Genomic DNA, 20,745 nt, shown 5'->3' on the forward strand with positions numbered 1-20,745 from the left:
ACACAATCATCTGGAAAAAAGAGGAAGAATATACATAGAATCTGTTTTCTTTTCGCATTTTTTTTCTTTGTGAAACAAACAATACAATAACATATGCATGCATACATTTTCAGTTTTCACACCAATGCAAAGAATGAACCAATTCACTAATATGAATTACATAGACCAAAAATTTTCTTACATCTCTCTCACTTTCTCATTGACATGAAAATGCAACATTCGAATGCGAAAAAAGAAGAAAAAAAAACTCGCTTCTGGTCTTGATGATGCATGTAAAAATGTGTCAAAACCATCTTTTGAAAAAACCAAATCTATAGGGCTAACAAAGTAACAATCTCTGCTGCTAGTTCATCAATCAATGAATTCTCTATTTCTCTACCCATTGCTTCGATATCATATCCTAGGGATAACCATCCATCGTCTTTTCTGAAAACTTTCTCTGATGAGTCCTTTTCTTCATCTTTGGCCTCATTTTCTTGGCTAACCAATAACTTGTAAAGCTCTTCCACAATTTCTCTCGAGTTCTGCGAATAACTGAGCCTTCTTGCAACAGGTTTTTCCCACATGAGGACTCCTAAGCATGGCTGCAGAATTTCCATTAGACCTGAATTTATGCGGTCGAAAAATAGCCTCCTATCTGGCCTCTTCCAAGATATCTGTTCACCGTACTTCTTCTCTAGTGTATCGAAAACCGACAGGCTTATCGGAGTTTCTAGGGATTGACATCTGTTAAAGAGTATATCCAGGTTTCTATTATGAAAACCCGCCTCGGTTAGGACATCGACAAAATAGGATAAATCCCTACTCTCTGCAACTCCAAACTTAGTTGAATATTCATTTCCTTCATCCTTCAAAGGCTCAATTACTGCATCATTTTCATCGTCACTTGAGACAATCATTCCCGGTCCTTCAGAGTATTCTTCAATTGACTCCGATTTTATAAATTCAAGTTGCCGCTTCACATCTGTTAGCAAACAAGAACAAAAAAGTTAAAATAGATAAAATGTGGGGCAAAGAATCAAGAGGTCAAGTAATCCTTCTGTTTTACTAACCATTTAAGCTATCGGTGACACTCAAAAAGCACTTATAGCTCAATGAATTCCCTTCTAAGAATGGTGTTTCCAAAACTGAAACCGGACTGGGCTGATTAGCAGTCTCCAAGGTTGCTAGAAAGTCAGGGTCTGTGCCGCACTCTTCAGATATTTTCATTGATATATCTTCCTGCAAATATTACAGTGAAATCCATGTCTTAGAGGCAATGAAAGGCTCAAAATCCAAGCTGAAAAATTAGAATAACAAACACATCCAAAAAAAGTTAACTAAAAGTTTGATGTCTCGATCACAAGATACAGTGCACAGGTAATGCTTACATCAACTGTATTTGCACATCCACATTTTGACTGTGATAAAGTAAATTACTAGATTATATACTAAATTTAGTAATGCAGATTGATTACTATACCCAAAACGAATACTAGTATTTGTTAATCCTATCAAACTAATTGGAAAATTAAAACAACATCGAACCTGTTGACTCCAAGCATCAGAGATACAAAAAGAAGAATTATGGTCTTTCTCCAAAATAGTGCAGTCTGTCGATACAAACTGGTGCTGGTTATGACTTCCGGTAGACTTGGCAGCAGCATTCGGAGTTTCTACAGAAACCATCATATCAGAGACTATGCTTTGAGATGAAGCTGAGTACATCTCAGGTACCATACAATCCTCAGCAGACATCTTTCTATCCTTGAAGTCATTCCATTGATCAACTGGATTGATTTCATATTCAGAAAACGTAGAATTCTCTTCTAGCAAGTGGTTCTTTTCTGATTCTAGGTCTGGACTAGATTGAGACTGCTTGATTTCATTTTTAGAAACTGTAGAATTCTCTCCTAGCAAGTGGTTCTTTTCTGATTCTAGGTTTGGACTAGATCGAAACTGCTTGCAGTTGGATCGCAAGTTTCTTTGTTTCGAACAATCTTTCCCACTGGAAACCTGCTTAAATGACTTCCTTATAGACCAAGGAAACACTGACCTAGTAGTCAAATACGAATCAACATGAAAAGCTTTGGGAGTAGTCTTGGTTAGAGCACTTCCGACAGATGTAGAATATGATTGTGATTTCAAGTCTCCAATAGCATTGTTTTTCCAGCCATCTTTACTGCTAATGCCAAAGGGACCACGAAAGTTTGCACGTTTAGCATGATCCGGCAATGCAAGCATTTCACCAAGTGATCTGCTTCTGCCCCTACCCCCAAAAGTAAGTCTGATCTCCCGAAAGTCTTCAGTCACCCTCCATCTTTCAAAGATATGCTGCTTCACTTCCTGAGCCACATGTGATCCGCCTAAGTCATAACATGAGGGCTTGTCCCAGTTGTTCACATCAGAGTTATTTTGGGAAGAAACTATCAGGAACTCTGGCTCTTTTGTAAGACTTTGAGCACCACTGAATCCTAACCTTGGCGGCTCAAAAGAAGTTTCAGAGGAAGGGATAGATCTACGAGTGGAGGATTTTACACCATCGAAAAAGGTGTCCTTAACTTGAGCATGCGAATTTCTTTTTCCGTTACCAAGGAACCCTTGGTGTTTCTTATCGGTTTCAGCCTCTCCAGGCTTTGGTTTCAAAATGACAATTTTTCTAGAGGAAGGGCATCTTTCATTGTTTGAATCCAAATGAAATCTAGGAACCATAGAAGTACTATCATATCTGTATTCCCTTCGAGAATCTTTTACGAAACCATTCTCGAGTTTCTGAAGCACCTTAGGATTTTCTTGATCATAGAAATGCTTGGTGATCAGATAATCTGGTTGCCCGAGACCATTTTCAGAACAACCCTGTCTAGAATACACAAATCCTGATCCTTTGATATGATTTCGTTCTGGAGACCATCTTAAGTCTACTCTTCCCTTTTCTATCTCTATTGATTCTATTACTTCAAACGCATCCTTGAACCCCTTTGTCTCTTCAACACTGAACCGAAACGAACTGCATTCACCAAAGGAGCGCTTCTCCCAAGCGCCTATCGAAGCAGCTTTTCGCAGATAATTCTCCGAGAGCACTCTTTGAAGCTTTCTCTGCTTATTGGCAGGTTTCTGAGATTGGAGTTCATCAAGTCCCATTAATTTTGCAATCACACTCGGTGTAGCCGGTTTAGATTCTGTTTTTCTCGACATCTCGTCAACACAAGCAATTACTCCCTTAGTTTAATTGCATTCTCAAAATGCCAAAGTGCATCTGCAATCTGATACAAAGAAAACAAAAAGAGTTTCATAGAAATTCATGAAATTTACCACTAAAACAAACTAATCGAAACAACAATCAATTAGAAACATTCTTTTTCCTCCAATTCAAATAAACTAATTTTTTCAAGAATTTAATAAGAAAAAGACAAAAGATTAAAGCAGCAAAGAATTCAATTAAAGCAGTCATATGAGCATCTGATAAAGCTAACACGCAAAATATATATAGAAAACTCATAAATGGAAACAAAGTAGAACTAAGAGCAATAACTATATAAGAAACAAAATCATTGAAAAAATAACCTTTCTTTGTCAAAGTAATAATTAGAACATAGCATGTTAAAAAAGTCCAACCCCATCATTTAGAAAAGAGATTGTCTTTTATTGATTAATCCGAATCAAATACTATCATTCTAATAGAGTTTTCTGCCTTCACAAATGCAATATTCAAGCTTTGTTCTTGCTTAAAAGACCTAATTACTCAACAATTTTAATCAAATTTTACGAAATAACAAGAAAGGAAACTTCCATAAAAATAAAAGCAATTTAATCCTGGTGTCAAGTAACAAGAACCCAACTTCAACAAAGCAAACAGCTAGAGTTTACCAAAAAGAAAGAAATAAAAACCCAGAAAATGAAAACCAAGAAAGAGAAGTCCCAGACAAAGAAGAGGAAGAAAATAGGAAGAAAGATCTGACCTTTACTTTTCTCTGAAAGAGGTTCTCTGAGTCTGACTTTAGGGTTTAGATGCTCAAGTCCATCAGAATCATTTTCATCTCACACTGATTGATAATTACAATTTTAAAAGAATAAAGGTTAAAACAAAGGATCAAATGATTTTTGTCTTGCTTATAATTCACGAAACAAAAAGACAAGCGGACATGTAGAACAAGTTGGTAGGTCAAACACCCTTCTTTTAATAATACAAAAAAAATCAAATTTTACACGCAAATATTTCTTAAAAAGAAGAAACAAATTTCTGGGAAATGGGTTTTTAGAGATGTAATCTAAGATGGAAAGAGATGAAGAAATGGAGGATTAGATTTTGAAGAAAAGGCAATGAATGCTGGAGTGGTATTTGTATTTTGTAGGGACATATATTTCGCGTTCTTGTTGTCTTTTCGTTGCTACCCGCGAATATGAACTGTCTTTTCTCTGCGGGTTTCCCGCCACCAAAAGAAATGGTCTTTTTTTTTAGTTTTTATTAATAAAAAACCATAATTTTATTTTCTTTTGTATCTATATTTTTTTATTTAAATAAATTATTATTTTTGTATAAATCAATTTTTTAAATAATAATATGTTATTATTAATATTGTTTTTGGCCTGAATTTTTTTATTTGAGCTATGTTTCTATAGTTTTAGTAACACAATAATACTAAATAAAATATACAAATAATCTCTTGATTATAAGATATTATTTTATTGAGTCTTTCGACTATTAAAATTATATAATGAAATTTATTTTTTTAAGTGCTTCAACAATTAAAAGTTACAAAATGATCAACCGAGATATGATAAAATTTAATCTCATAATCTCAAACGACTATTATATCTTAATCAATATGTTAACGTCAAACTCATACGACAGTTAAATTTTTTAAGAAAAATGACGAATTTTGAACATAATGACGAGTTTGTAAATTTTTCTTGGAATCGATTTGACTTGTTAAAGGTGATTTAAAATAAAATTTAATCTTCGTGTTATGAATAAGCTAAATCAAATAATCACTTTTGTAATAGGCTTGTATAATATTTAATTTAAAAATAGAGTAGATAAATAATTATCAGTTATAAGGTGATCCTCTGTTTAGTTTATCGTCTATTAAAAGTTATAAAATGATCTTTAGATTATAGAATATTATTTTTTCGAATCTCTCAACTATTAAAAGTAATAAAATGGTCATCTGATTATTCATATGCTCTAAATCCATCATTTTCTAAAAAATTGGTAGTCATTTGAGTCAAACGTTAACTTGTTGACTAAGATATAATAAAATCTTCTAAGATATATTTTGTGGATCAACTCTTCGTTTACATTATATCGTTAAGTTAATGCTTAAAATATTATGTTGTCGAGTAGTGCTTGAAAGTAACGACGGTGCTAGTAGACATCATTAAAATATAATTTTATCATATCTTAATCAACATATTAACATTCAACTTAAACAACCATCACCTTCTTAACAAAAAAAATTGACGAGCTTAATTAGAACATAAGAATAAACGGATAAATATATAACTTTTAATAATTGAGCAATTTAACAAAATGATATCTTCATTATAAGGGATTATTTTATTGAGTCCTTCAACTATTAAAAGTTATAAAATGATCTCTTGATTATTCATATATTTCAAACTCGTCTTTTTTCGTTAATAAATTGACGGTCTTCTGAATTAAACGTTAACTTGTTGATTGATATATAATAAAATTATATCTTAATTATATCTACTAGCACCGTCGTTACTTTCAAACATTGGTTGACGACATAATGTTCCAAGCACTGGCTCAACAACATATATAAACAGAGAGTCGATTCACGAAATACAACTCAGACATTTTTGGGATCAGATTTTATCATGTCACAATCAATAAGTTAACGTCTGACTTATATGGCTACTAATTTTTTAATATATCATGACGAATTTGAAATATATGAATAGTCAAATGATCATTTTATAACATTTAATAGTTAGAAGACTTAACAGAGTAGGATTCTATAATTGAGGGTCATGTTATAACTTTTTATAATAAGATTATACAATAAAATAAGGTCCCATAGTCCGACTATTATTTGTGTACTTTACGCTTAAACCTAAAAGAATCTATAAACTTAGAGCTGATGCCTGATAGGACAATAGGAACTTTAAGTAGAAGAAGCTTTTGGAAAGAAACTACCATTTGTTGGGTCTTAATCCAAATGAAAAAATAATGATAATAACAGGGACAATGACCCTTTCCATATATTCAGTAGGTCAAGGTTGCCCAAAACTTTGGGAGTTTGGAATTTATTACATTTTGCCATTTAATTTATTATGAAAACCATATCTGATCCCTACCCTTCCATCCTATTCTCTCTCATCTCACCAATAAAAAAAGGCTTTGGATATCTGCGTGAAGGCCAAAGGTTCAAATCTCGGTCGTGATCGTTGTATCATGGGTATAACGGGTGTTATTGTGGGTGTCACGATCAAATAATAGCCTTTTCAGATGACACTACTACCGTTATATCGTTGGCGCTATCGCGATCACATACCGCCATTTAAATCCCTGGTTAAGGCTGCTGCTGGTGCCCCTGATGTTCTTGGAGATTGTATGCTCTCTTTCTCTATCATTAATCATTGTGTTTGTAAAAAAAAGGCTTTTATTTTTTCATTTTTCGGGTGATTTTGATTAGTTTGATTTTGTATTATGTTTTCAAGGTCCTTTTTGCCAAAGGATTCTTCTTACTTTGGAGGAAAAGAAGGTTCCTTACAAGTTGCACCTTGTCAATCTCAGTGACAAACCCCAATGGTATATTGTTTGGAGTTGTTGCTGTAAATTTGTGATTTTTACTGTAAAATTATGAACTTTGTGATTCATTTTTTCATTTGGTTTGATAGGTTTTAGGAGACAAGTCCGGAAGGAAAGGTACCAGTGAAGTTTGATGACAAATGGATGGCTGATTCTGATGTAATTGTTGGAATTCTTGAAGACAAGTTTCCTGAGCCTTCTCTCAAAACACCACCAGAATCTGCCTCTGTGTATGCAGTTTCTCACCTTATATTCTCTTTAATTTCATCTATGATTATCCCTTTGTGTACTGTGAGCTTTGATTTTTGTCGATGGGAATAAGTTTCGCTCGTCTGCATTGGTGATTCACCCCTTCTAGTTTGGGTGGAAAGTCACGACCGATTTGGAGCTCTCGTCACATTTTGAAGAGCAAATATGCAAATGACGGATCCGAGCAGGCTTTGGTTGATGAACTGAAGGCGTTGGATGAACATCTTAAGGGACGTGTAAGTGATGATAAATTGGACGTTCCTTTAACCGTTGCATCTTTTGTCATGCGAGTCTTCTTGATTTTTCGAGCTATATGATATATGAATCATGGTCCGTTCATTGCCGGCGAAAAAGATTACCGCTGCCGATTTAGCTTTGGGACCAAAGCTATACCATCTTCAGATCGCTCTCGGCCATTTCAAGAAGTGGACTGTACCTGAAAGCTTGACTTCCGTCCACGATTACATGAAGGTATGCAATGCTTCCACTATATGCATAATGATGTATGTTATATTGTACCCTAGAATCCATGTTGTTCCGACTCTTGGATACGTAGAGGACCTAAATCCGACACTCGCACCCAACTCCGGCTAACATAGGTTGCAATGGCATGAGGGCATGATCATACCTCATTGACCTTAAGCAGGGTATGATTTGAGGCTCATCCCATGTAAGAAGAATAATGAAAAATATGCTTGTAAACATGGGTCATCCTCATACATCAGTGATGATAGCTAGACGGCTGTTAAGATTTACACGGACTCGTGTCGGTGTTGTTTAATAAATTTCGAAATTTTCGTATATTTGGGGAATTCTTAGAGGATTATATTCATATGTTCAAATGTGTTGGACATTTGCAGGCTATTTTCTCCCGGGATTCCTTCCTGAAGACGCAGGCCGCGAAGGAACACTTCATATCCAGATGGGCGCCGAAGGTCAATGCATGACCATTAGGTGTTTCAGAACATATCAGCAATGGAGTGTGTTGAGGGTTTGGCAAAGACGAGATAAACACTTAGCTGTTCCAGTCATATAATAAGTAAATTTGGGGTCTAATGCTAAACGGTGTTTCATATTATCCATTGATAAAATTTTAAAGTATATTTTATAAATATATTTTAAAAAAATCAAGTAATTAAAAACAATTTAAAATTCTTGTAATATTTTTAAATACAAAAAATGTTTTCTTACAATAAAGGAGAAAATTAACCAGGGTAAGTTAATCTAGAAATTATTGAATTTTAGTATTTGTATTGATTTCAAGTATAATGCTAAAAATATATTTAATAGTTGATTGAATAGTCATTTTGTTTTTTAAAAGGAATTTTATTCATAAATTTTTATTAGACGAAAGTCAATATTTTTTAATTGATTAACGGTCAATATTTATCACAACGTGATAAGTTCTATATATACAAAATGACAACATGACATATGTTAATAGTACCAGTATTGTGTTACGTCAGTTTGTACAAAATATTTAGAATAGAAATTAGGGGGTGGGTTATCAAAAATTGGGAGGCACACTCGAGCGAGTTCTGCGCAAAGTAAACGCAGCGTCAACGCTGAGCCAGCCTATTACCCCTCCATAAATTCTTGCGCACCTTTTGAGTTAGACGCGGCGAGCAGCTCCCACCTCTCGCTTTGGTTTCCTTACTCATTAGTTTAAGGCAAGTTTCTCTCTCCCCACCCACTCTATATTTATAGCGCCCAACATCCTATGGCTTTGCTATTCCTTCACGATGTTGGATAAAAGCGCGTCAACAAATTTTCCTTCTTTTGTCGAGCAAAACAAGATCAAACAAGTTAAAAAGAGAGAACTTTATGTTTTTGGACTTTGCTTGGGATGCAAGCAAGTTTCAAGACCTTCGGCTCAACAATGTCCCCAATCAAGGGTCATCATGTGCGCCGAATCCAAAGGCTTGTTAGTATTATTACCTGATTCTAGCTTGGAAAATTGGGTTTTCCTTCGTGTGATGGATCTGATGCTTTGGGAGGCTCTGTTATGCTCTGAACATGCTGGAGGCAAACTTGGACTGCATCATGCACTCTCAAGTACCATTCCTTCCCAATCAACTCTAAGACACCGGATTTCGATAAGTTCAAAAGGATCTCTCGGTTTAGGTCGGAGATCGCTATATGTAAAAGTTTGAATACAACTATAAATGAATAAAATTGAACTGAAAATATCATCTCATAATAAATTTTTGACATTTAATCTAGACTAAATAACTAATGAGTCAAATAGCATGGTTATAAAAGATTAGTAAAAATTTGCATTTACTAATGTATTTTTTTGATCAAATGCATTTACTAATATTTACCATAAAGTTAAAGTTGCTTCCATATAGCTCAGTTCTCCAAGCATATACAACATATATTATTTGTTGGCAAGGATGAGAGAAGAAGAAATAAAAAAACCAAACAAACAGGAAACATAACACGACGACATCATCCTAGGGTTATGTGTCTACAAGGCATGTGCCCTGTGCATGCTCAGGTTTGTGACTGAATTCATAATCCAGATGAACAAACGCACGCTCTATCTCGTGCAGTAACTCCAGCTTCTCTTGCAGTGATTCTCCAATGTCATGTGCTTCTTGCAATTCCATGTTTGCCGGGAGAACAATGTCAACCTCCACAAAGTAGTGTGACCCGAAGGTGTACGCTCGCACGGTATCGATATGTCTTATGGCCTTGTGGTGGTTCCAACATAGATATGTCAGTTTCTGAAGATACTCCGGTGCTGCTGATCTTCCCACCAATGAATTCACGTTCTCTAATACTGTCATCGACCATGTCCGGATAGTGTACAGAGCCAGCTGCATTGTTCAAGTTTATCTCAATTGAGTCATAAAAGCATGGTAACGTTTCTTTGGTTTTCTTAATGATTTTCGATATGGTCATCGACCATTGAAAACCCTGCACTGAACTGATCTTATAAGTTATTGGCATTAGCCTGACGTGTTTGTCATTAGCGAGTTCCGGTGACAACCAAAAGTAAAGGCAAGAGATGCGAGATAAGGTTTTACTTACGATGATTGCTCCGACAGGGTCCATCCAATCGTCAATGTAATTAGCGAGTAGCACAGCAACTAGGCCGATGATGTTTGTAATAACATCAAAGAAATGATCCTGGGCATAAGCTTTGACAATTTCATTCGTAAAGGTGCGGCAATAAAACACGAGGAGAAGCTTTACCAGGGTCACTCCAAGCATAATCCCAACCACCCACCTCTCTTGTTCTTTCGTCAAGTTGAATTCATTCTCCTGGGCAAAACCAAGGAAGACGCCATTGTCATATGAAAATACTAAGCAGTCAACCTCAAAAATAGAAAAGATCTACTGAATAGAGAAGAGAACTTCAAAGCATAATCGTAGTTAACTCACATTTGAAACCATGGTTCGTACGGACTCCAAGATTATCTGTAGTCCAAGAGTTGCCATGACAGAGGCAAAAACAAGGATACCCTGCAGAAAATTTACCAGTTTTTAACTTTTCAATGTTATTAGGTTTCAACGGTTCATAACACTAGCTTGTCTTTTTATGTTCTACGTCTGTTTTACCATCCATGTTCGGGATTCGTGACTGTCCCATCCAACAATGGAATCTCGAAGGTTTGAGCGTGAGTTCTTACTTGAGGTGCAATACATCTTACCATTGCATCCAACATTGGGCTTTTACTAATAGAACAAAGAACTCAAAGATTTAAATAACTTATCTGATAGTGTTTCCCGATTCCGTGTGTGTTGAGGTGGGGGTGAGGGATTCTTTATTAAAGAAAAAACCAGTTAGCCAAATAATAACAACCAATGGAAATAAAGCAGTCAGATAAACTTAGCTAGGAAGTGTATGTTACTCAGACTTGAGTGTGAGTTTCGTGCACAGGTAAATGTCTTCATAGGCATGTTCAATTTTTCTTTTTCAAGATCCAATATATTTGGAGGGTTCTAGGTGGGATTATATCCTCGTACCATGTTTAGATATACGTCAGACATAGGTGGTGAACAAGGGTACTTCCAGAAAATGAAGAGTTGGTGTAACATAGGGAAATGAGACTTATTGATCACGCCCTAGAACCGATCAAGGAATTAATACAACAAGAAGGTATAGCAAGAATACTGACCAGTGGCTGCATTCTTTTCTTTCCAATCGGATACTGATACGGGTTTGGTGTTGACATGGAGAATGCAGTAAACCAGAGAATAAATCCAGACAGAAGATCAAGAAGAGAGTCCAATGTGGAGGCAATTATAGCTAATGACCCACTTCTGACAGAAGCATAAACTTTAGCAGCAAAAAGAACCATGTTTGCGATATTGGAAATTCTAATGGCTAATGTCTCGCTTCTAGCCAAATTTTCCCTCTCTTCCTGCCAACCACAACAACAAAGTTCAGTCTACTACTTTAAAAACATTATCTATAGAGAATTATTCAAACCTTTGTCATTTCAGGAATAAAACCACGCTCAGCTAAGGCATCCATTTCGTTGAAACCCTCAAGCATTTCTACCTGTTGCTGATAGTATTCAGCCACGTTGTCTTCTGGACCTGAAACCATCAAAGAGAACCATTTAGATGCATTATTATAACTCCATTTTGTTCATTGGCAAATGGTGTGTCGATAGAAGAACAATTCAGCATCTGTTGCACATTCACCAAAGAGCATTGTTTAAAAGGCGCTCAGACTACAAACTAAGCTATGCATAAAATCTTCGGTTCCGACTAAAAGATTTGTCCACTAGCTTGGTTTTCCACTCACAGCAAAACTATTATATACAAAAAGGTAAAGAAAGTATTAGTTATGCATGGTATAAGAAAAGGCAAGATGAACAAAGAACATAAAAATTTCAGAAAAGAAAAAGAAACATGGAATAAACTCCATATACATGTTTAATTCGAAAGAGCTGAAGTCACTTATTCCTTCCAAAGTGGAGCTAAAGAAAACAAAGTCCTAGACACTTCAATCTTCATAACTTCAATATATACACTTTAAAGTAAAATCGACAAACAATTCATCTGTAAGTACACAGACACGCATTAGCTTTTTTAGGAACTCAACTAACAAATTTCGGTTTCACTTTATCAAGAAAGCTAGCAATCTTTACACTTGGAAAACTTCAAACTCGAACTCTCAAGTCTCAACAAAAGAAAAAACATAAAGAACAGGATTTAACATAACATCAACCTAAAAAAAGTGCAAATCCAATCATCAATCTTCACTTGATCAAGAACATAAGAAAGCTTTTCACCATAATTTCCTTGCAAAACATCAAACTAAGCAAATCCATATAAAAACAACATAAAAATACAATATTCACGTACCTCCTTGAGCCAAGAAAAACACCCAGCAAGGTTTAATAATTCTTTTGGTTCATAAAAAAAACCATGCTAGAGCTCACATTTAAAGACCAAACAGGAACAATCCTTTCAATTAAAATAACCCATTTTGATGCTCAAAAACACTGAAAAATAAAAACACATAATAGCCATTCACAAGGAATAAATGAAAAGGTAACTTCAAAGCAAAGCTCGACAAAGAATCGAATATTGCTTATTAAACCTAAATTAAATAAAATCCCAGATACCCCAAAAACATTGAAGGAAATAAACAGAACAGTTACACCCATTTAAGTAAATTCACAAACTAGCATAAAAAAAGAGTATTGCACTTGTTAAACTAAATACACAAGATCCCAGATACCCAAAGGGAAAAAACTATGAATACCAATAAGTAATATTACTGATTTATAACCAAAACAAGGGTATACTAATAATATATTAAAACTGTTTTTTAACTATAATAGGAAGAAGAAGAAGAAGAAAAGGTTGAAAATTACCCAAGACCCCAAGGCAATCATGGAGGCTACGAGGAGGCTTTTTGTCTTTGTGTTCAGAAGATAACTGGAAACCATCGAAGTTCAACCGCCATGAGCGGTCACCATTGCTCTGATGTGGCAACAGCGCCAGCTCTTCGTCGCTTTCACTCGCCACCGTCTCTACCATTGTCCCTTTTCACGGCTCCAAAGCTAAAATAAGACCCAAAGAAAGCTCGAGATTTGTTCTCTTTTTTTCGTTTGCTTATTTCAGTTTCAGTAAGGGGTATGGATTGGAAATTAGATGAAACGAGGAGGGTATTTTGGGAATGTTGAAATCTTCCGACGGCTGATTTTAGCTGACCGGATGCCGGGAAAGTTGGGTACGTGAGGTGAAGTGATAGATTTATAAAGAGGTCGGGTTTACATGTGGGAATTGGGAGATACACGTGGGCGGTCGAGATGGTGTAAAAAAATGAATCAATCATGTGGTATCATCAGCCAAGTAGAATATTAGGGCCAAAAAGATCTGAGCCACGAAATTCTGCTGGCAACAAGTGATGAAAAAAGTTGACGGTCCCACGGGATTTTATCTACTGAAATGATAGCATACGGTCCAGGACACTAGGATTCGTATAGTTAACTAAATTGAATAATTTATATATAATGTAATATTTTAAATTCTTATCATTAATCTAAATATAAAATATTTGTTTTTATTAAAAAAATAAAAATTATAAAACGGAATGCTACTATTTGATATCGATTTTTGAATTTTATATAATTTTTTTTACAAAATTAAAAATATAAAAAAAGTTTAATGAAAGGGTAAATTTTTTTAACCCCTGAACTTCATATAAAATTTTAATTATAGATTTTTTTTGTAAATCTAAAATAATTTAAGGATAAATTTATAATTTAACCTTCGTAGAATTTTTATTATTCAATGACAGAAGAATGATATTTTTGAAGAAAAAAATTAAGAGCATTTTAGTCCAAAACGCCGGTAATGTTACAATACCCAAGGGAAGGGAGGTAATGACATTCCCGGTAATATACCCAAAAAATCTACTATTGGTAATAAAACATTACCGGGAATGAGATTCCCGACCAACTAAATATGAGAATGTGAGATTTCCATCCTATGAGAATCCCACAATCCTTAAACCAAACACCCCCTAAAGTAATAGAACTATAATGGTGCCAATAGGCATCAATACTTCAAGGTGATTTGATTACCATTTTAGAGAAACTTTTTTATTTCAATACAAGTAATATATTAATTACACGTTTCTTTTATAGATGGTATTCGTTAAATTCTAATTAAATGACAATAAATATCTCTTGATAATTTAACTACAGGTTTTTAAGGACATGTACTTAGATTACCAATTTAGAAAAACTTTTTGCATTCGATACAAATAATATATTAGTTACACATTTCCTTTTATAATATTTTTTAGGGTAAACTCTAAGATTGATCAAATTTATTTTTGATAAAGGATGCTGCTGCTGATGATAATGGAAATTCGATGATAGTTGTCCTACGAATCCTCCTAGTCGCAATTGACTAAGCAAACTCGATAATTGACTCTAACCAATTCTTCTAATCGTAAGGAGAAAGCAAATCGGAGTGTGAAGATCTTTCTCACAAAGAACTTAATGAAAAGAATGTTTTGAAGGCACAAGACAATCAACACTTATAAAAAACGAACTCTCGTTGTATTATTAATCAAAGAAATCTCCTTTTCAAATTTGAATTAAACCTCCTTTATAAAGGTGAGGAGTCCTTGTTGTAACATGTCTAATGAATAAAGATAATGTTTTGATTATATCCTAATTCATAATAAACTAATAATAATGTTTTATTTCAATCTTAATTTCTAATAAAACAATAAATCTAATCCTAAAAGATAATGCATCATCCTATATTAAATTATATTATAAATATTCAATAAAAATATTGAAAATTCGTAATATTTATGAAATCTCGTATTAATCCCGTATAAGAATTTCTGCATGAGTTGTCTTCAATAAAATGGATGTATCTTGAGTTACTGATATCCTATTGATGCGATTCAAAAACCGTTGGAAAGCTAAAAGACAGCTGGTCATATCTCTAGAATAAATGTTGACCGAATAAGATCCCATTAAAAAAGAAGTCGCAAGTCGACTGTTCTATTATTGTTCTTTTCCGAGGCTTGTTCGTGTAGATTAATTCGAAGTGCTAGTCTATCTTCCTTTAATGTGAGCCTTGTGATACATGTATCAATTTTAGTTTTTCACTTTTGGTCATCCGTTTAAAAACAATTACATTTTAATCACTTATGTTATCGATTTGTTATTTTTTGTCATTGTGTTATTAAATGTTCGTAATCGATGTGGCATAGTTGGCCGTTAGTCAATTATTTGTTTTCATCCAAAATAGATATTTCCTACTAGGCTTAAATATACAAAAGGTGCCCAATTCATGCCCGTTTTTCTAGTTTAGTGTCTAATGTTTATTTTATTCCGGTTCGGTGCCTAACGTTTCATTCCGTTACTCAAGTAGGTCACAAACTCGTAGTTTTGAAATTCATTTTTTAAAAAATATTAAAAATATTATTATATTTATAAAAAAACCCTTATTTCTTTTAAATTACAAAAAAAAATCAAAATCCCTAAAATCCCCAAATTCTAACAATAGCCCACTGCCGCAGTCTTTTTTGGTCACTAGCACTGCCGCCGACATAGTCCTTGTCATCATCCTAGTCATAAGTCGTTGTAGTTGTCGTCGATTGGTCGTTGAAATTGCTTGAGATTGTGATTTTCATCCTAGGGTTAGCGGGATATAAAACGTCTATTCGCCGTCGATTGATCCTTGATCAATCATTATTTCATAGGGGTTTTGGTTGGCGAGGGGAGGTGAGGTCAGCTGAAGCTTCGTCGACGGCAAAGGGCGGCGGTCGGTGTGGGTTTAGGGGTTGAAATGAAGTCTTTCAAAGTTTTGGGTTATTTCAAAATTTAAGTGTTTTCTTTTTTTTAAAAATACATATTTTTATTTTTTTAATTTTATATAATTTCTTTTTAAAATTATCATATTGTGGCACGTGTCATGTAACAGAGGAAATTAACGGTCCGTCACGGCTTGACCCATTTTGAGTAACGGAATAAAATGTTAGGCACCAAACTGGAACGAAATAAATGTTAGACACTAAACTGGAAACACAAATATATATTGGACACCTTTTGTATATTTAAGCCTTTTTACTATAATTAAAACATTAAATATTTAAATGCTTAAAAAAGAATAGAGTGCAAAGTGATTATTCAGATAAATATTAAGGATAAATTTTTACATTATGCCTAAAGAAATAGTTAGATACTATCAATTTACTCAAAACTTAACATATATGATCTACGCTAATATAATACATAATTTAATGGTTGTACTGTTAAAATATCAATTATATAAATTTTTTTGAAAATTTTGCATCATAAACTTGACTTGTCATCAAGCTCCTAATAATATTACTTAAAATGTCAAAATTTTCTATTAGCTTATGTACTATGCATAAATTATAAATTTAATTATTTTATTCTAATTTTTAGTACTAATTCTTCTGAAATTTCATTTTTGATCTAATTTTTTTTTATTAAATTTAATAAATCGAATTCAATTTTTGCTCTATGCAAAGGTGAAGTCAAAAATAATTTATTCACGTTTTGTGATTAAATTGTTAATTGTTAAGAGGGTCAAAGAGTAGTTTTATCATTTTATTAAATAAAAAACTTTACAATTTTTGCGAGTAAAATTAAATCTTTCCAAACTAAGGGAAGCCAAAGAAAAATTTACCATTTTACTTGCTAAACTCTTAAAATTTTAAGGATTAAAAGAATAATTTTACAAAATCAAGGGATCATTAGTTTAAGCTACAAAAAATAAATTTTATCATTTTAAAATATAAGAATTAATTCTATTAATCAAGTATAATAAGACTAATGACAAAATCTTTGACCTTAATTAAAATATGACATTACTTTTAAAAATACTAACATTAAAATATTAGTAATTCCAACATGGCCATATCAAGTCTATAGTTGGACTTGAAATATTATGCTAAAAAGATAATTTAATATAAAAATATAGCAATTTGGGAACTTTTTATATTAAGGTGGATATTGGCATCAAATTCTTTTAATTGTTGAGTCCATCATTTGACAAGATTCAATATTGTTTGACCTTAATTTTTAAAAAAAAAATTGTTTTATGTTTAGTGAATATTGTTTAAAAATAATTGAGTGAAAAATAAATAACTGAGTTTATTTCATTGTCTTTTTTACTGAGTATATTTTCATTTATTATTGTAAAATAATAAAAGAAATTATATTATATAAGTGAATCATAACTTTATTTCATTATTTGTTCACCAATAATTTCATAAAGAAATTATTTAATAAAAGTTATGATAATAGCTTGTTGATATATATCAATCAGCAAAATGTTGAAATCACTAACTATTTGTTAATTTTGAATAAATTTACAATAAAACTTAATTATTAAAATTTTAACTCAAAAAATTTAACCGTTGAATTTATAATATAAAAATTATTTTATGTGCCGTTAAAAAAATTCATGTATTTTTCTTAACGTACAAAGAAAGAATTGAGCTCATGTATAATAATAATTTTAATCCTTATTATTATCTCTTACAAATTTTAGATTAAATATTCTTTAATTATTATTATCTTTGAAATTACGATTTAACCTCTCCTATCTTTTAATCTTAGCTGGCTCAAGGGAATGGTCTATCGAAATAAAATTCATTCTTGGGTAAACTATATAAATAGTCACTAGAGTTTAAGTAAACTTTTGTTTTTCCCGCAGAAGTTTCAAAAATAACAAATTGATCACTTATATTATCAATAAGTGGGTCATTTGTTCAACCGTTTGATTCTCATTGATGTTTTGTTTACTCTGTCATTAAAGCAACCACCTATATCTCTTTTGACAGAAACCTCCGCTCCGTCACCTCAAGCTCATTCGCCATTTGGGTATCGGAAACCTCCACCTTCGTTTCATTTGCTAAAACGAGTCAACAAACGTCGAATGCCGAACGCAAAAGCTTCCAATCAAACGATGGATGATGAATTGGATGCTACGGATCTTGCAACGAGAGGAGAAGACTCCATTGTAACAACAACAATAGAGGATGGATTCAGGAATTTAAGGTTAGAGGTTTACTTCTTTTGTGATTTTAGTACTTTTGTGAGGGGAAATTTAAGAGATTTTTTTTAATTTTTTTTTAGAAATTTGGATTATTTAAAATATAAATTAGGGCACATGTTAAATAATGATTGGATTTCAGGTTTTTTCAACGGATCGACCTTAAAATGATAAGAAAACATTAAGCACCTATTTTAGCTAAAATAAACTTTAAACACCTAAATGAAAAAAATATATAATTCAAACACTTATTTTATATTTAAGTCTAAATAAAATATATGGGCTAGATCTCAAATTTAATTATAATGAAGGTATCAAAACCAAATTTGACCAATAAAATAAAATATTACATCATATGAAAATATCTCATATGTCACAAAATCATGGCACGTATACGAATTCCACACAAATATATAGTGTTCCGAGATCTACTCTGGACCATTAACTATAAAAACAGAAACATGTAAAGCAAATTCCATCACTTCTCCCTTGAATCTGTGTAAGAAAAACAAGAAAAGTTCAATCTTGAAAAAAGAGGAACAAAAATGTTGCATTTGTGTGAAAAACCCCATTTCAGATACAGTTGTTTGATGTTATTGGTTTGGGGTTTTCAGTTTGTGGGTTTAAATTATGGGTTTGGGGGTAAATTATGGGTTTGGGGTAAATTATGGGTTTCTTTTAAATCAGTCATTGACATACATCTGGCCTTTGCCATACGAGCTTACCTCAGGCAATGAAACTTTGACCGTGAACCCAGCTCTGTCTTTGTCTGTCATTGGACGTGGAGGGAACTTCAAGATTTTGAGGGAGGGGTTTAGGAGATACAAGAGGATTATATTTAATTTTTCTTATGGGGTTCCGGTTTCGAAGAATTCGAGACGAATAAGATCGATATTTGATATTAGCGAATTGAGGATCATTGTGAATTCAGAGAGTGACTCCTGTAATTCAATTAAGAGTTTCTCTTCTTTTCTTCTCTTTTCTTTTTTAAGATTGTTGTGGTCTAATTATGGCAGCTCAAGTTGGGTGTGGATGAGAGTTATACTTTGTTCATAGAAAAGGCTGAAGGGAAGTATATTGCTTGGGAGACTACAATTGAGGTAAAGTTTGAAACTTTTGAGTTTTTTTATGTGGTTTATTGTATGAGAAAATAATTTGAGTGATCGAAAATGTATTATAATATATGATTTTAATCAACTTTTTTTGGGTTTGCAAAAATAACCAACGAATTCGCAACTTAATTTCGAATTCGCAACACGAAAGCTAAATTCGCAATACAATTTTCGAATTCGCAACAAGAATTTACATTTCGCAACACGAATTTGCCAAATTCGCAACTCAGTTTTCAAATCCACATCTCGAATTCTGATTTCGCAACTCAATTTTACCGCGTTTACCTATATAGGTAATTATAACCAATGTAAGTTGCAGAAATTTCAAAATAATAATTTTAATATTATTTTAATAATATCATGTATATATTTTGAAATTGAATTATTAACAAAACCGATAAAAAATGATTGAAAACATCATTATTTTGACCGGTTATAATTATCTATATAGGTAAACACTGTAAAATTGAGTTGCGAAATTAGCCAATTCGAGTTGTGAAATCCGAATTCGAGTTGCGAATTTGGTAAATTCGTGTTGCGAATTTGGCAAATTCGTGTTGCGAATTCGTTGGTTATTTTTGCAAACACAAAAAAATTGGTTAAAATCATATATTTTAAGACATTTTCGGTCACTCAAGTTATTTTTTCTTATTGTATTGATGATCATGTGGAGTATGAATTGAAGCTGGTTCTTAATTTTGGATTGGTTATGTTGCATATCTGCAATTTTGTTTTATGTGTCGCTAGTGGCAAAATTTGGTGATAGAGTTTTAGGGAACTTATTTAAAAAAAATTAAAGCTTTAAATTAAGATTTTAAAATTTTTGAAGGGTTTAGTTTATATTTTTCTAAAAAAATTAGGATCTAACTACAATTTTTGAAAATTTGAGATACTTAATGAAATTTTTTAAAAATTATGAGAGGGATTTTAATTAAAAACATTAAAAAAATTTAAAATTTAAATTAAATTTTAAAAATTTGAGGGAGCAAATTGAATATTTAAAATTTTTTAAGGGTCAAAATTAAAAAAAATAAATTTTAGGAGGCTATGGCGCCCTCTAGCCTATTCTACGTTCTGCCTCTGTGTGTCGCTAATTTTCAATTATCGGTGCTTATTGCTTAAAGTCTAAGGTTTAAATTAATATTTTTAAAAATTTTGAAGGGTTTAGTTTATATTTTTTTTCTAGAAAATTAGGATTTAACTACAAGTTTTGAAAATTTGAGAGGCTTATGAATTTTTTTAAAAATTATGAGAGGGATTTTAATTAAAAACTAAAAAAAAAATTAAATTGAATTTCTAAAAATTTGGGGGTGGCAAATTGAATATTTTAAAAAAAATTTAAGGTTCAAAATTAAAAAAATTAAATTTTAGGGGGGCCATGGCCTCGTCTAGCCTAGCCTACGTTCCACCTCTGTGTCGCTAATTTTCGATTACCGGTGCTTATTGCTTAAAGTCTTGTGGAACTAGTTTATTGGCACTCCTAGCCGGGAAATATCAATGAGAGTAACGAAAACCTCAGTGAAACTTGCATGCAAATGCAACCTAACCAAACCAAAGACTCACTGCTTAATTTTTCTGTAAGTATTCCTTGCAGACCAAGTCAGTATT

At 32.8% G+C, this 20,745-nt stretch overlaps 2 protein-coding genes, 2 long non-coding RNA genes and 1 other non-coding gene across 6 annotated transcripts; 1 reads left to right on the plus strand and 4 right to left on the minus strand.

Moving 5' to 3' along the window:
• Nucleotides 1-128: 128 nt before the first annotated feature.
• Nucleotides 129-16,030, minus strand: LOC120174575. Its single transcript, XR_005521184.1, has 3 exons — nt 16,019-16,030; nt 5,442-5,444; nt 129-293 (listed from the first exon to the last, which is right to left on the minus strand). It is a non-coding gene; the product is annotated as an uncharacterized LOC120174575 (long non-coding RNA).
• Nucleotides 287-3,229, minus strand: LOC120174571. 2 transcript variants are annotated; one of them, XM_039181373.1, is made up of 5 exons: nt 2,076-3,229; nt 1,939-2,045; nt 1,528-1,854; nt 1,053-1,221; nt 287-964 (listed from the first exon to the last, which is right to left on the minus strand). In XM_039181373.1, the coding sequence occupies exons 1-5, from the start codon at nt 3,172-3,174 to the stop codon at nt 312-314; spliced, it is 2,355 nt and encodes a 784-aa protein (XP_039037304.1). In that variant the 5' UTR covers nt 3,175-3,229; the 3' UTR covers nt 287-311. The 2 variants fall into 2 exon arrangements, with proteins under 2 accessions (XP_039037304.1, XP_039037303.1); XM_039181372.1 differs by having other exon boundaries at nt 1,528-2,045.
• Nucleotides 6,325-7,461, plus strand: LOC120174574. Its single transcript, XR_005521183.1, has 3 exons — nt 6,325-6,554; nt 6,664-6,754; nt 6,844-7,461. It is a non-coding gene; the product is annotated as an uncharacterized LOC120174574 (long non-coding RNA).
• Nucleotides 8,522-8,677, minus strand: LOC120174732. The gene has a single exon (XR_005521197.1). It is a non-coding gene; the product is annotated as a U12 minor spliceosomal RNA (small nuclear RNA).
• On the minus strand, nt 9,332-13,194 carry LOC120174572 (metal tolerance protein 11). Its single transcript, XM_039181374.1, has 6 exons — nt 12,844-13,194; nt 11,445-11,554; nt 11,131-11,376; nt 10,394-10,474; nt 10,040-10,273; nt 9,332-9,825 (listed from the first exon to the last, which is right to left on the minus strand). The coding sequence occupies exons 1-6, from the start codon at nt 13,007-13,009 to the stop codon at nt 9,466-9,468; spliced, it is 1,197 nt and encodes a 398-aa protein (XP_039037305.1). The 5' UTR covers nt 13,010-13,194; the 3' UTR covers nt 9,332-9,465.
• Nucleotides 16,031-20,745: the final 4,715 nt, after the last annotated feature.

This window comes from Hibiscus syriacus, unplaced genomic scaffold (assembly GCF_006381635.1).
Source record: "Hibiscus syriacus cultivar Baekdansim isolate YM2019G1 unplaced genomic scaffold, ASM638163v2 tig00112114_pilon, whole genome shotgun sequence".
Classification (NCBI taxonomy): Eukaryota; Viridiplantae; Streptophyta; class Magnoliopsida; order Malvales; family Malvaceae; genus Hibiscus; species Hibiscus syriacus.